General features: G+C 42.8%; 1 protein-coding gene across 1 annotated transcript in view; it reads right to left on the reverse strand.

The window, feature by feature from the left end:
• The window catches only part of LOC144479504 (guanine nucleotide-binding protein G(q) subunit alpha), a 130,401-nt gene extending 124,890 nt beyond the window's left edge, over positions 1 to 5,511 (reverse strand). Inside the window, exon 1 of the mRNA XM_078198235.1 lies at positions 4,937 to 5,511. Within this exon, the coding sequence (XP_078054361.1) occupies positions 4,937 to 5,072 (136 nt within the window). The 5' untranslated portion in view covers positions 5,073 to 5,511. The remainder of the gene's footprint in view (positions 1 to 4,936) is intronic.
• Positions 5,512 to 15,695: the final 10,184 nt, after the last annotated feature.

Raw genomic sequence — 15,695 nt, forward strand, 5'->3', positions numbered from 1 at the left:
CTGAAACCCTCACCATTACTTTGTTATCTCTAAACTATTCAATCACATACCTGACCAGCCTCCCACTGTCTGTCCTTGATAAATTTAATGCTCCACTCATACCAAGTCTCTTTCATTCATCGCCTCTGTGCCAATTGGCCTACTTTACCTCCCTCTGAAGCAACACTGATTTTAAAATTCTCATTCTTGCTTTCAATTCCCTCTATGGCCACCTCTTTCCTGATTTTCTGCCGCCAGATGCTGGACCCTCCAATTCTGGCCTTGAATATCAACAACTTTAACTGTGCAGCCTGCCTTCAGCTACCAAGGCCCCAACTCTGGAATTTCCTCCATAAAGGAGAAAGTGAGGTGGAAAGTTTAAGTTGCTTCTTAAAACCCAGCCCCTTCACCAAGATCCTAATATGCCCTCACATGACAGTCAAATTTTGATTGATAATGCAAGGGGTGCCTTGGAATATTCTATTATGTTCAAGATGTTACAAAAATGTTGATGCTGTCGTCTGTTGCACTAAAGGTGATGTATAAATACAAGATACTCCCACCCTGCAAACTCCTCCACTCACTTCGTCACTGCAGATCTCTTCCTGCTGTCCATTGGAAGGAAGTATGTATCATTCTGACATGACAATTGATACTTTCACTTTAACCCTGTCTCTGGTTTCAATTTGGCAACTGCCCCGTGTGGTACATTTAAAACGTGAAGCTTTCAGTGTATGCATTCATAGGCACAGTTCCATTGAATGATGGAACATGTTGGTTTAATCCTGAGACTGGCCCTCAATAATTGTTGAATAACATCCATCAAAACATCTATAGAATCACAAAGTTAAACTTTCCATCTAACGTATTCCTTCAAACTTTTTTTTAAAACTGCCCTTGCTCAGAAATAACCATGTTTGAGGACTTCAAAATCAATCTTGATTTGCCATCTCTGAACCAATATATTATCTGTGTACATGCCAACCCACCCACAGTAGAATTTATGGTATGCATTTTACTTTGTACAGCCTGTTGTGTTTTTATACAATTTAAATCCACATAACATGAAAGTATTGCTCTAAATGCCAAGTTTTAAGTTTTTAAATTGTCATATCACAAACTGACTCAACACCCAAAACGGTACCCATAACCATATCTTACAAGATATCACATCACAAAGTTCAATTCAACTAATATTTTAAAATTGTACCTATTTAGTTGTTCAAAATATCAAGTTGCCAGGTAATCAAACACAACCTCACCGAAGTGCAATCTTGCCTATTCAGCTCCTGCCAACTGAAGATTTGTTTTTTGAAGTTTGCTCATATACCTAGCTCAATGTCGTCACTCAGTATATTTAACATATTAATACACAACAAAGAAACAAATCTGACATACTTGAAATGTGTGTCATTACTCAATTCTTGCTTGATACTTGTAACTCCTCACCTCAAATTGATTCTACCACAATCAAGGACCAATTAGGAGCCATTCGTTTTTTTGTATTCTGTTATACTGTGCACAATATGCACAGTAGTATAATGGTTAGCACTGCTGCTTCACAGTGCCAGGGACCCAAGTTTGATTCCCGGCTTGGGTCACTGTCTGTGTGGAGTTTGCACGTTCTCCCCGTGTCTGTGTGGGTTTCCTCCAGGTGTTCCAGTTTCCTCCCACATTCTGAAAGACGTGCTGGTTGGGTACGTTGACCCAACAGGGGCTGGATTGCGGCGACTAGGGGAATTTCACAGTAACTTAATTGCAGTGTTAATGTAAGCCTTACTTGTGACTAATAAATAAAACTTTACAATATCTCCTGTCACATCTTAAATTAAGAATAAAAAAATAATTTTGCGAGTTTTTTCCACTAAGGAGGCACAGTGTGAAAATTTCCTGACAATGCAAAGGATTCCTGTTGACAAAAAATCACCCATCTAAAAAACAGCAGCTTTATACCACTTCCATAATTACAAACATTAAATATATTCAGTTTTAGTTTCTGCATTTTTTGTTCAAGGTGCCACAAGTTGAGGCTGGGAATGGAATGTGTTTTTACATTTGTCACAGGATCAACTTCAAGCATTCCCAGGTCAGAGAGTGCATGATCAGCTGGAGAATAGAACTCCCTTTGCACAATTCAACAATATGCCTCAAATTCAATTTAGAAGGTCATCTCAACGAACTGATTAAAAATGCTTCCACATCTCACAGTTTAAGTGAGACTATCCATTTATAGGAACTCTGAGCAACGCATCTCAAGACAAAACTATCTTGAAATGGCCGAAACACATTTCATCTAGCACTCTTACCATTTACCACCCATCTGGAATAGATTCAAAATTTGGCCCTAAAATTCTGAGTTAAAAGCAAAACATAAACATTTCATAAATTACATTGTAAATTGTTCTCTCTTCCTGCCTTCTTTACCACTTAGTCATATACCAAAATATGCAATTGCAGTCATTTGCTGAAATATACCAATATAACACAAACAGTACCAGGTTGGTGTTGGATATATTCATTTACAATTTGCAAACTCCATACTTACAATATATTGTTCACTGAATTTTCCAATGAGATTCAAAAATGCATCCTCCATTTATCAGAATGATAGTCAAAACCAGATAACTGTTACTAATGTCAGTGAATGTTTAAAGTGGACAAGCACTTATAAGAAGTTATTAAATGTGGTGACTGGAATGAAATATTAAAAAGGAAACTCCAACATGCTGTGCCAGAGACTAGGGACTGACTGCAAGTTTTCACTCAGTTCACTTGAAGCAGATCTATTGCATGGATGCCATTAGTTGGAAGATAGGCACTGAACATTTCCAGAGGGGAGAAAATTCAGGCAGCATCACTTGCACATAACTATACTCTTGTGCAATTCCAATTGCGCTGGCAATTTTCAATTAGTACAGATCAGTCCAAAGATGTGCGGGTTAGGTTGATTGGCCAGGTTAAAAATTGCCCCTTAGAGTCCTGAGATGCGTAGGTTAGTGGGATTAGCGGGTAAATATGTGGGAGTAGGGCCTGGGTGGGATTGTGGTCGGTGCAGACTCGATGGGCCGAATGGCCTCCTTCTGCACTGTAGGGTTTCTATGATTTCTATGATTTCTATGATCAATACAGTGTGGAGTCACAATAAAGGCAACAAGAATATGGTTCTTGTCCTTTGAAAACCTTTCCTACTCTAAAATGTAATACACTATTGAAATTAGCATAACAATAAAAGGAATGGGCTTAGGAGTCTCAAAAACTTATAAAAACTGCAATATATGTTTGCAATACTGTATCTACCTTGACCATTTAGTAATGTTACTGGTGGAAAGCCAACGCTTCAACTGTTCATTGAAATGGTTGCAGAGTTGGAAGAAGGCAGAATTTCAAACATAGACTTTCAAATATCAATGGAGACTGCTGGTGGCTGAACCCATCTCAGGTCAGTTTCCTACTGATCACCAGAACTCCAAGGGCAACCTGCTGTAACAGACTTCTTTGAATAAAGGGCAAGCTAAAGAACATGTTTTGCAGCAGCAGTTACGATAAATAAAACAAAGATCTTCTCTTGGAAGCAGTCTCACCTAGTTGGTGCACTAGATATGTCTTGCCCTACTGGCACCAGTACATATAAAAATACTGGTGCTGCAGTAGTGCAGTGTGTGTTGGGATCATCTGTGTTATAAAATCATTCTTCACATCTATTCAACATTTCTCAAAAATTAAACTAGAACACTGAACAATGACAGCAGCATTTAAAAGTCTTATTTGAATTAACTGACTTAATTGCTTAATGCGAACTCTTAAGTAATATCATGATATACGATAATTCAACAATGAGTAAATTTAGTAAGACTATGAGTCATCATAAGCCAAAACATTCACTTTTCTCTGAAAAGCTAAACCACCTTTTTTCAACCATAAACTATGGCAAAGTTTTTTTCAATCCATTGCTATTTTAAATTTCACATTAACAAACTTATACCATGTTACTACAAAATGCCTAAATATCTGAAGTAAATGCCTTCACCTATACAAATTGAAAAAAGATCTGACTCAATAAAAGTAACAGTGATAGACTTACAGATAGAACAAGTTCAGAGACAGAACAAGTTCCTTCAGTATCCAGAAACGGAAAAAAAATCAATGACATCGCCCACCACTTCGAAGGCTACAAAAATATATCCCATAAAATTATAATTCAGGTTGCAGAGAAATACCAGCCAAAAAATATATCCATTTAACTTCAGGCCAAAAGAAAACAACTTGATAGTCAAAATAATCAAACATTAAGCAGTCCCAGCTGGAATTCACCCCCAATCCCACACAAAAAAAAACAACAATTTGGAAATGTTGGGCAAAATAAAAACGAAACACAAATTACATTTTCAAATATAACTACCTTAAACTTAGAACAAAAAAGAAGAAAGGCGCTGGTTGGGTAGCTTACAAACTGAATGCACTGCAATCCAAAGGCCTTCCCTAGGCCTTCCTCAGACTTGGTTACCAAATCCCTTCGCCTGCTAGAGGGGTGGGGAAGAAACACACACACACAGACAGAGTGGCAAACGCCAAGAATGTGGTGAGATGAAATGTGATGAGAAAAAAACCCTTTCCTCTTTTGTTTTGGAGAAACGTGGATATTTACCCTTTCCCCTTTTGGGTTTATTTATGTGTGTGTGTGTTGGGGAGAGGAAGGGTATGAATCTCAAACTGGGAAATGAAACCTTAGTGGTAGCTGCGGGAGTGGGGGGGGGGGGGGGTGGAGTAGGGGGGGGAGGAAGGAGGCGATGTTAAAAATAATTGGGATCGCAAACAAACACAAAATAAGACATACAATCCGACATGAATGAAGCAATGATTCCCACCCCCCCCCCCCGCCCCCCAACAAATACAAACACACACCCACCCACCAACCCCCATTACCCTCCCCCACCCCTCTCCCCTGGCCTTTCCTTACCCAAGAGCAGCAGTTTCAGTTCCCTGCGTGCATCCCGCTTGTCCCTGCGAAGCTGCCTCTCTATCTCGGCGTTGATTCTCTTGGATTCTTTCGCCTCTTCACTCAGGCAGCACGCCATGATAGAGTCGAGAGTCATGAAGCCTGAGGTATTTTGGGGATGATTTTCTCCTCACAGAAAGGCCAACATGAAGGGGAGGGGATGGGGGGAGGTTGGAAAAGGGGGAGGTTGGAAAAGGGGGGGGGGGGGGGGAGGCGGAAGAAAATGGGAAAAACAAATAAGACTCTACGAAGACCCCCCCTCCCCTCCTCCTGGGTTATTTTTTTTCACTGTGAAGACATAATCGTCCTCCGACAAATATTTTTTTTCCCTCTCAAATTCTTCACCACCTGGATTTTTCTCCTCAGATTTTTTTTAAATGTCGTTTCTTTTAGTCACACATTTTTTAAAAAAACAAACAATAATAAAATGTCTCCTCACCGGGGACTCTTTCTCACTCATACACACTGCCCCCCCACCCCCACCGCTCGAGCCAACTTGACGGCCGGAAGCGAAGGCTGAAGGAAAGGGTGTGTGTGTGCATGAGAGAGAAGTAGGGGGGGGTGGTGGTGCGGAGGGAGAGGCGAGTGCGCAGGCGCGCCGGCCAGGCTGGCTGGTTTGGGGCCAGGGAGCGGGAGCGTGGGCGGGTACGTGAATTTGAGTGACATCGGGTGCCGACCAATCGGAGCGAGGCGGCGGCGGCGGCGGCAGTGACGCTGAGCCACAGTGGACGAAACCGCACCCCCTCCCCCCCGTCGGAGATGTCTGCGCATGCGCGCCGGGGCGATGGAGTGGGCGGGACCGTGCCTCTTGCGCGCGAGCTCCGGCCGTTGGGCCGGCTGGCAGGGATGTTCGCGCGTGCGCGCCGGGGCCATGGCGATGCGGGTGCCATTCAGGTGTGGAATGCAGTGGAGGTTAGTACAGGGTTGTTAATTTGGAGATTGGTGCGAAATCTCACTGAACATGGTTGCCCGTTTATTTAGGTAGTATATACACATGATGTGGAGATGCCGGAGTTGGACTGGGGTAAACACGGTAAGAAGTCTAACAACACCAGGTTAAAGTCCAACAGGTTCATTTGGTAGCAAAAGCCACTAGCTTTCAGAACAGGCTGTTCCTTCGTCAGGTGGGTGGGAGTTCCACCCACCTTTTGTTTTGATATATTTGTTTTGATATATTTAGTGACATCGGTTTCAAACTAGATTAAATAAAAATCTAGTGTAAATACAGTAATTTACATCTGTGATTTAATTCAAATGGAAGAGGTCTATGTAAAACAACAGAATGCGTCCCAACGTTACATTAATAAAGTTGTCCTGTTTTTGCTCTAATATGAGTAAGTTCATTGATTATTTACATTTTATTTACATTCATCCCTCTCATTTACATGATTAGTCAGTCACATTTCCCTAGAATTTCTATCTAGCTCGTGGGTTAAATTTTCAACAGCTGTTTGTTATGTGTACTCTCTAGCATTCGAAGTGGCACCAGAAGGAATCAACCATAGCCCTAGGGTTGGACTCCCATCTTTGGTTTGCTGTGCCTCACACAACTCTCACCCATGACCCCTTGTCGTCCCATTGGCCATTGATGAAAGCTCACTTCAGCTCAAATGGTTTTTGTTCTGTCTTGCTACCAATTCCAGTCGGATGCCTGCAGATTGAGGCACACACAGGAACAGGAGTAGGCCATTCAGCCTGTCAAGCTTGCTCCACCATTCAATTAGATCATAGCTAATCATCTACCTCAGCATTACATTCCCGCTCTATTCCCATATCCTTTGGTGTCATTAGTATCCAGAAATTTATTGATTCCTGTCTTGAACATGCTCAGTGATTGAGCTTCCACAGCCCTTTGGAGTAGAGAATTCCGAAGATTCACCACTCTCAAATGAAAAAAATCCTCATCTCAGTCTTAAATGGTCTGAAGTCTCACAACACCAAGTTAAAATCCAACAGGTTTATTTGGAATCACGAGCTTTCAGAGCACTGCTCCTTCACTCACCTGATGAAGGAGCAGCACTCCGAAAGCATGTGATTCCAAATAAATCTGTTGGACTTTAACCTGGTGTTGTGAGACCCCAGTCCAATGCTGGCTTCTCCACCTTAAATGGTCTGCCCCTTATTCTGAGGCTGTGTCCCCTGGTTCTAGACTCACCAGCTTGGGGATACATCCTATCTACAAACTATAAATCTTCCTTATGATAAGGAAGTTGACACACAAATGCCATTTTCATCTTAGCCACAGCAAACCACTTCCCAAAGTCCTATGACAATGAACTAGCAGTGAAATAGCATTCGCAGGTTCCCTGCATGCAGGTGTTTTGCCATAAATTCACTCTCTATTTGATCCAAGCAACAGTGAATCTCAGGAGTTCATGAGTAACTGCTGAGCAGTCCTATTTAGTAGCGATAGATTCCTAGATAAAAACATCAAGGGATATGGAGATAATGCAAGACAATAGCATTTAGGTAGAATATCAACCATGATAGCAAACAATTGGTCTAGTTGGACCAAGGAGCGGCACAGGCTTGGAGGGCCGAAGGGCCTGTTTCCTGTGCTGTACTGTTCTTTGTTCTTTGTTCTTCTTTGATTTATTTGAATGATGGAGCAGACAGGAGGAGCCAAATGTAGTGCACTGCTCACCTCCAGTATGAAGAAGGGGTTGAAGAGGTGTCTCAAATAATGCCTCCTTCACTAATGACTGGTCAGTTCACAGCAGTTGAAGGGAAATACACAGAGGTGGTCAAAACAATAATGGAAGCAAACACCTAATTGGAGTATTTTGGAATGTAAGAACAGTCTAGGACACTCAATCAACAACAGACCTAAATGGAGAAGTGTGCTGATTGGGGCAGGGAACCAAGATAGCATGATATCAACAGCAGTGTTCTCAGCAAAATTTGATTCACTCAAGAAGGTCAGCAAAAGAGGTTGCTGAAGCATGCATTTACTTCTGATATTGTGCTCCAGAGAGGATCAGAGAAGCTGGGAGTGTCTTTGCTGTGAAATCCAATCGCTGCTTGGAAGTCTTCCCGAAGGAGTCAGTAACTATCTGATGGCTATATGACTTTTGTTTTCCCACAAAAGTGACAGAACCATTATCTATTGATACCTATACACCAACCATGAAGCAGAGTAAATTCTGTGAAGATCTATATCATGTCGTCTCATGGGTTCCTGGAAAGAGCAAATCCATTATCATAGGAGAGTAATCTCCTCTTCCAGTCCTGGAAGGGAATTATTGGCAAACATTTCAGAGAAGAATACAACAGTGATTGAACACTGTGCCTAAGATGTTCACAGAACATCATCTCACTGTTCAAAAACATGTTTTTCAAGCTTCCAAACAAATACAAAGCTACAGGGATGCATGCTTGTTCTAAACAGTGACAACATGTTGGGATGCCAAGGATGTCAAAAATATTACGATGAAGCAAATCATGAAAATAACTAAGTGTTGGTGAAGACAAATATAGGTCCCTTACAGTCAGAAACAGGAGAATTTATAATGGGGAACAAAGAAATGGCTGACCAACTAAATACATACTTTGGTTCTGCCTTTACAAAGGAGGATACAAATAATGTACTAGAAGTATTGGGGAACACAGGGTTTAGTGAGAGGGAAGAACTGAAGGAAATAAGTATCGATTTAACTGAAGGAAAGCAGTATTGATTTAAATTAGTGCTGCAGTTATACAGGGCCTTGGTGAGACCACACTTGGAATATTGTGTGAAGTTTGGTCTCCTTTTCTGAGGAATGATGTTCTTGCAATAGAGGGAATGCAGCAAAGGTTTACCAGACTAATCCCTGGGATGGTGGGACTAACGTATGAGGAGAGACTGAGTCAATTAGAATTATATTCACCAAGGCTGAGATATTCTGTTCCCATTCTCGTTGGGTGGGTTTGGTGACAGGAGTGGAAAATATTGTAAGTGAAGTGCAAAGTCATGTTTTATATCGGCTTGAAAGCCCCCTCCCCCAATCAGTGAAATCACAGTTTCAATGCAAAAGAAGCCCAGCAATTGAGTTCATGAACTTGAATACACAAAAATATCTACTGAATCAACACCTAAAGCCATCGAGACGTACACATTACCAGTGTGCAAAGCCGGGGCATCCTACTGCTGAATGTTGGCATAAAGACATGAAATGTCAAAGCTGTGGGAAAAAAAACAACACAGCATGCCTGCAGGAAAAAAAAGCAAGCTATGAATAAAATCAAGGAGCAAGAACAAAGACAGCATTTAAACAAAATAGAAGGAGAAATGTCCATTTTGTACAACAAGGTCAAAAAAAGCAAAGACTCAATCAGGGGAGTAGTTATCACTAAGTATGCTAGCCATCACTGGTACTACATACAGGTCACTCCACTTCTGGGTGGACATCTAGCAAGGATGGAAGTTGACTCTGGGGCAGCAGATGGGCAAAGAAATGGCAGATGGAGTTCAATCCTGATAAATGCGAAGTGATGCATTTTGGTAGAAATAATGTAGGGAGGAGCTATACGATAAATGGCAGAACCATAAAGGGTGTAGATACGCAGAGGGACCTGGGTGTGCAAGTCCACAGATTCTTGAAGGTGACGTCACAGGTGGAGAAGGTGGTGAAGAAGGCATATGGCATGCTTGCGTTTATAGGGCGGGGCATAGAGTATAAAAGTTGGGGTCTGATGTTGCAGATGTATAGAACGTTGGTTCGGCCGCATTTGGAATACTGCGTCCAGTTCTGGTCGCCACACTACCAGAAGGACGTGGAGGCTTTGGAGAGAGTACAGAGGAGGTTTACCAGGATGTTGCCTGGTATGGAGGGGCTTAGTTATGAGGAGAGATTGGGTAAACTGGGGTTGTTCTCCCTGGAAAGACGGAGGATGAGAGGAGACTTAATAGAGGTGTATAAAATTATGAAAGGCATAGATAGGGTGAACGGTGGGAAGCTTTTCCCCAGGTCGGTGGTGACATTCACGAGGGGTCATAGGTTCAAGGTGAAGGTTTAACACAGATATCAGAAGGACATATTTTACACAGAGGTTGGTGGGGGCCTGGAATGCGCTGCCAGGCAAGGTGGTGGAGGCGGGCACACTGGGAATGTTTAAGACTTATCTAGATAGCCATATGAACGGAGTGGGAATGGAGGGATACAAAAGAATGGTCTAGTTGGACCAGGGAGCGGCACGGGCTTGGAGGGCCGAAGGGCCTGTTCCTGTGCTGTATTGTTCTTTGTTCTTTGTTTGTTCTTTGTCTCACTGGTGCCAGAGACCTATCTATAATGAGAAACACCCACACATTCCCTTAAAGGCCAACAAGGATAGTGCTGAAGGGATACACAGAAATGCTTCATCTGAAGAGCCGCATTGAAGTGGCTGTGCAACTCTGAACAGAAAGCAGATTTGCCTCTACACATAGCGGAGGGAAAGTTGTTTAGCATTGATGGGTTGTACATGGCTGGAGAAGATTCGACTGAACTGGGCTGAAGTCAACACGATGACTAATGGAGAATTAGGCTTCACAAAAATTTTAAAGAAATGTACTGTTGTTTTTGATGGAGAATTAGGGAGCACGAAAGACATTACAGTCAAACTAAAAATTAAAGACTGAAGCCAAGTGAAATGCTTGAAGGTAAGGTCTGTGCCATATGCTTTAGTCCAAAAGGTGGAGGGTGACCTGGAGCGACTTGTGAAGAATGGAGTTTTGGAACTGTCAGAATCAGTAAATGAACCACACCTATTGTTCCAGTCATCAAGAAAGATGGATCTGTAAGGATTTGCGGGGACTTCAAGGTCACCACAAATCCAGTGTTATGTGCTGAATGGTACCCTTTACCTTGTATTGAAGACCTCTTTGGCTGGAGGCCAAAGTTTTAGCAAAATTGACTGAACCAGGCCTACTTGCAGATGTATGTGAACAAGGAGTCACAGGAACTTCTGACAACCATGACACATAAAGGTTTCTTTCAGTACAGAAGATTGCCATTTGGTATCACATCTACTCCTGCATTGTTTCAATGGATCAGATCCAGAGCAGACTAAGCAAAGTCCGGTGCTATCTGGATGACATCCCAGTTATTGGAAGAGATGAAGAGGAACACCTTTGAAACTTTGATGCCACAGTCCAGCGATTAAAAGACTATGGTCTGAGAGTCCGTAAAGACAGAGTTTTTCCAATCCTTTGTTGAGTATTTGGGATATGTGATTGATGTTACTGGTCTTCACAAATCTCCTTCTAAGATTAAAGCCATTGCAGAGATGCCTGCACCTCAGAATATTAACCAGTCACATTCCTTCCTCGGATTGTTGAATTATTATGCAAGATTTGTCCCAAACTTGGCAACAATTTTAAAACCATTAAATAACGTCTTGTGCCAGAACAAGACATGGAAGCAGTCGGTTCCATGCAATAATGCCTTCATGCATGCCAAAGAAGTATTACTTACGTCTGAAGCTCTGAGTAATTGATCCTACTTTACCCATACAGTTAGCTTATGATGCATTTCCATATAGTGTAGGAGGGGTGGTCTCCCACATCATGCCATCGAGTGAAGAAAGACACATTACTTTTGCTTCTCAAACCTTGAGCAAAGCTGAGTGTGTGAAGATAAGAAACCTGCTGCCCTTTGCACTGCTGCATCAACGGGAATGACTTGAAGGACTTGGCAATGTGTACATGTGGATTTTGCAGGACCTTGCAAAAGACGATATGCTCCTAGTAGATGCTCACACCAAATGGCCAGAGGTCACTATGATGACATCTACCTTATGTGAGAAGACTACTGAGAAACTAGAAGTATTTAGTCACTTTGGATTGCAGTTGGTAAGTGACAACGAACCTCAATTTGTCTCGCAGGAATTTGAGAATTTCCTACAAGAAAATGGTATTCGACAAGTTACTTCTCCACCTTATTTCTGTACTACTAAAGGACTAGCAGAGCGCTTTGGTAGCTGTCTGTGTGGAGGTTGCACATTCTCCCCATGTCTGCATGGGTTTCCTCCGGGTGCTCCGGTTTCCTCCCACACTCCAAAGATTTGCAAATTAGGTGCATTGACCATGATAAATTGCCCCTTAATGTCCAGGGGAGCGTGGGGTGGGGTAGCAGGATAAATACATGGGGTTATGGGGATATGGCCTGGGTGGGATTGCTAGCGGTGCAGTGGGCCAAATGGCTTCCTTCTGCACTGTAGGGATTCTATGACTCTATTCTATGTTGCTCTGTAGAGGGTCACATAGCAGCAAGTCCTCCTTCAATAACATCACTGAAGATGTAGTGGCAAATACATACAATATTGCAAGCCCCGAAACGTCAGTGGACTCATCTAGCTGCAGCAAATATGCCTCACAACATTTAAGACTAGAAACTAGCTGATTCTTGATGTCAGCAGCAAGATCACAAATTTGACAGGCGACAGTATTGTTGGAGAGCTGTTGCGCCTCAATCTTCCTACCTGCAGCCACATCTAACATGCACGTTTCCGTGTCTTTGGTGCAAGGTTTTATCAAGCTTTTGCCAATTGTGTGGGCTTCAACTGCAAATGCAATGCAATAACTTACTCTGTAGGATGCCTCAGTTGCATTTTTATTATCTGTCTTGGCAGATGAAACCTACCATTATGGTTTTACTGCTCAACAGTGAATTAGGTTTTCTCCTGAAGTAACATGCCCTGTTCTTACATTTGGGATGATTTGTTTCCAAATGTCTTTAGAGTTTAGATGATACCATGGAACTGTTGGATATTATTTTGTCGCACACAGTGCACCTTGCTTCATGGGTATCTTGGTCACCAGTGCATAATGAATCCAAGGGATAGCTCTTGTGCCTTAACTTCTTATTCCCTGCTGTTGCATCATTTGTGGGGGCAGTGTGCGGTACATCCCTGATTGTTCTGCACTGATTGCCTGAAGTGTTCCATCTTCGTTATTTGCTTTCTGCTTCTTTGAGCTGCCTTCCTTCAGCCACCAATTCATTGCGGAGCAGCACACCTAGAATAGCACTTGTGAGTGATAAGGTTATTTCACACACAGTGAAACTTTCAGAGCCTGTGACCATTGGAAGAGGCACAGTGTCACAAACACTTTTGTCAGCAACAAAGCCCCTCATATTAAACTCCCGGCCAAGTCCCCTTCCCATGGCCCCTCAGCAGTAAACCCCACCCCCACTTTCTCCCAGCCATGCCCCCTTCCCATGGCTCTTTAGCAGTAATGGCCAACCTCCTACTCAGGAAGCGTACGTATGTACACTGCTCCACCGCTGCCACTCCCACTAAGCTGCCGCTCCTCTGGGCTTCGCTTCGCTGCTCCCCTCGGCCTTACCTTGCCACCTCACCATCCTGCCTCACCTCTCCTCTCCATTGGGATTCGCTACTCACCAACCACTCACTGCTTTCTAATCACTGTTCGCTGCTTACTGATCGCATCACCTCCTTTCACCGTTAGCCATTCCAACAGGTTTTTATGCCCCGCACCTCTCAGCAGCCAATGCTCAGAGTGGCCGAGCTCTGATAGGCCCATTTGATTTGTTCGTTACATTTCTTTTCGGAACGTTGCTCCACAATTTCAGGCATGACTCCCGGTCACATGCCTGGCTGGGCTTCTACAGAACTCCTGGAGGCCTCTTGGGAACTCAGCTTGGGAACTCTGGTTAAATTCCATCTTAATGTGTTTATGGGGAGGTGGTGGCGTATTGGTATTGTCGCTGGATGAGTAAATCAGAAACCCAAGGTAATGCTCCAGGGACCATGTTTGAATCCTACCACAGCAGATGGTGAAATCTAAATACCAGATTTTTATTGAATTCAAAGCCTATTGATGACCATGAAATCATTGTGGATTGTCACAAAAACCCATCTGGTTCACTAATGTCCTTTAGGGAAGGAAATCTGTTGTCTTACGTGGTCTGGCCTTCATGTGACTCCAGACCCACAGTAATGTGGTTGACTCTTAACTGCCTCAGGGGTGGGCAATAAATGCTGGCCCAAGCCTGCAACGGTCACATTCCATCAACTAATAATTTAAAATTAAATTAAAAGGCTAATTCAGGAAAGGTAATATTCTCTGGTGTTTCCTTTCCTTCAGGGAGAGTTTAGTTCTTCAGACCTATTTAAGTGTTTGTGCAGTCTGTCTTTCTCAACCTAATGAGAGTGATTATCTGAGGAGTATGCCTGATCCAAAATTGTTCCAAAAATGGGCTGGGATTATAATCCACTTCAGTACTACTGCTATGGTAGTTACTGCCAAACAGTTTCTGGAAATGCGTCAAGAACAATTTTGCCGTGTCTTTGTTGATCTCTCAAAGGATTTCAATGCAGCCAACAGATAGGGCCTCTGTAAAGTACTGGCTCAAGTTTGCTGCCTCAAAAAGATGATCCATGATGGTATGTTGGCTGGAGTCATGGAAGGTGGTGATTTCTAACTTCTTGCTGATCTCTGATGGAGTCAAGCAGGATTGTATTCTCACTTCCACCTTATTTAATGCTTTGTTTGATCATGTGCTTACTTAGACCTTCAGGATGTTGGATAAAGGATAATTACTTCTGGAAGAATGACAAATTATACAATCTTCACCACCTCCAATCCAAACTTAGACACCTGAAGAACTTGTTTGTGAGTGCTTGTTCCTTGATCACCATGCCCTTGTTACCCACACACAAGAGATGTCCAAGTTATCCTGGTCTGTTTCTCAGAAGCTTAGAAGAAATTTGAGCTCATTATCAGTCTGAAAAAGACAGAAGTTGTGTATCACCCTGCAGGAAAGTTTGATGTGTCCCCATGTATTACTAAAAGGACACATACGGTCTGCATCGTTTGGTTCACCCACCTAGCAAGTATCGCGCTGCTGGATGATGAAGTGAATCACAAATGGGTTAAAACCAATTGTGCTTTCGAAAGCCATTGAAATGATGGGATTGAAAGGGCATTAAACCGGCATGAAAACTTAAGATCTGCAAGCTAGCACTTGGAACATCTTTAATAGTAATTATTGCCACATCAGAAAACTTAACCTCTTCCTTTACAGTTGCCTCAGAAAATTCATGGATATTTGATAGAAAAGCAGAAACATTGAAAATAGGAACAGAAGTAGATCTTTTGGCCCTTTGAACCTGTAAACGCCCCCCCCCCCCCCCCCCCCCACCAGCCCCTGTTGCAAGATTTCAGGCACAGCAGTTCTCAGAAATATGCCAAGCACAAGCAATGGTAACAAGTGCACTGGTCATTTGGTTCAAGCGTCTGATACCTGACAACCCAGGAAAGCATTTTATGGTGAGGTGAGGTTTATTATGTAGCAATCAGTTCAAAAAACAGAAGGATTGCTTTTAGACCATTCATTAAAAAGTGGCATTTCAACTGACACATGGAACCGTGATGCCTGGGACAGGAAAAATAGGCACAAAATGCTTTATGGCGCAACAAACCTTGAAGCAAGTTTATCCAGTGAGCCAAAAGAAAGACACTTCAAGAAGATCAAGGAGAGATCTGCCCATCGGTCAGTCAGACATTTATATGGACTTGGATTGCAGATCAGCCCTGATCTCGTTGAATGCTGGACTGGGCTCTGGGTATTAAATGCTCTACTCCTTTTCTATGTTCCTGTGGCATCAGGTGCGGAATTTTCCCATCCTGCCCACCACGGGATTCATAGCGGGTGGGACTCAGACCATGAAAAGGTCTGTTGACTTCGGGCGGAATTTTCTGGCTTTAGGGGTAGCGCGACCAGAAAATCCTGCCCCAGAT

Source organism: Mustelus asterias, chromosome 26 (assembly GCF_964213995.1).
Source record: "Mustelus asterias chromosome 26, sMusAst1.hap1.1, whole genome shotgun sequence".
Classification (NCBI taxonomy): domain Eukaryota; kingdom Metazoa; phylum Chordata; class Chondrichthyes; order Carcharhiniformes; family Triakidae; genus Mustelus; species Mustelus asterias.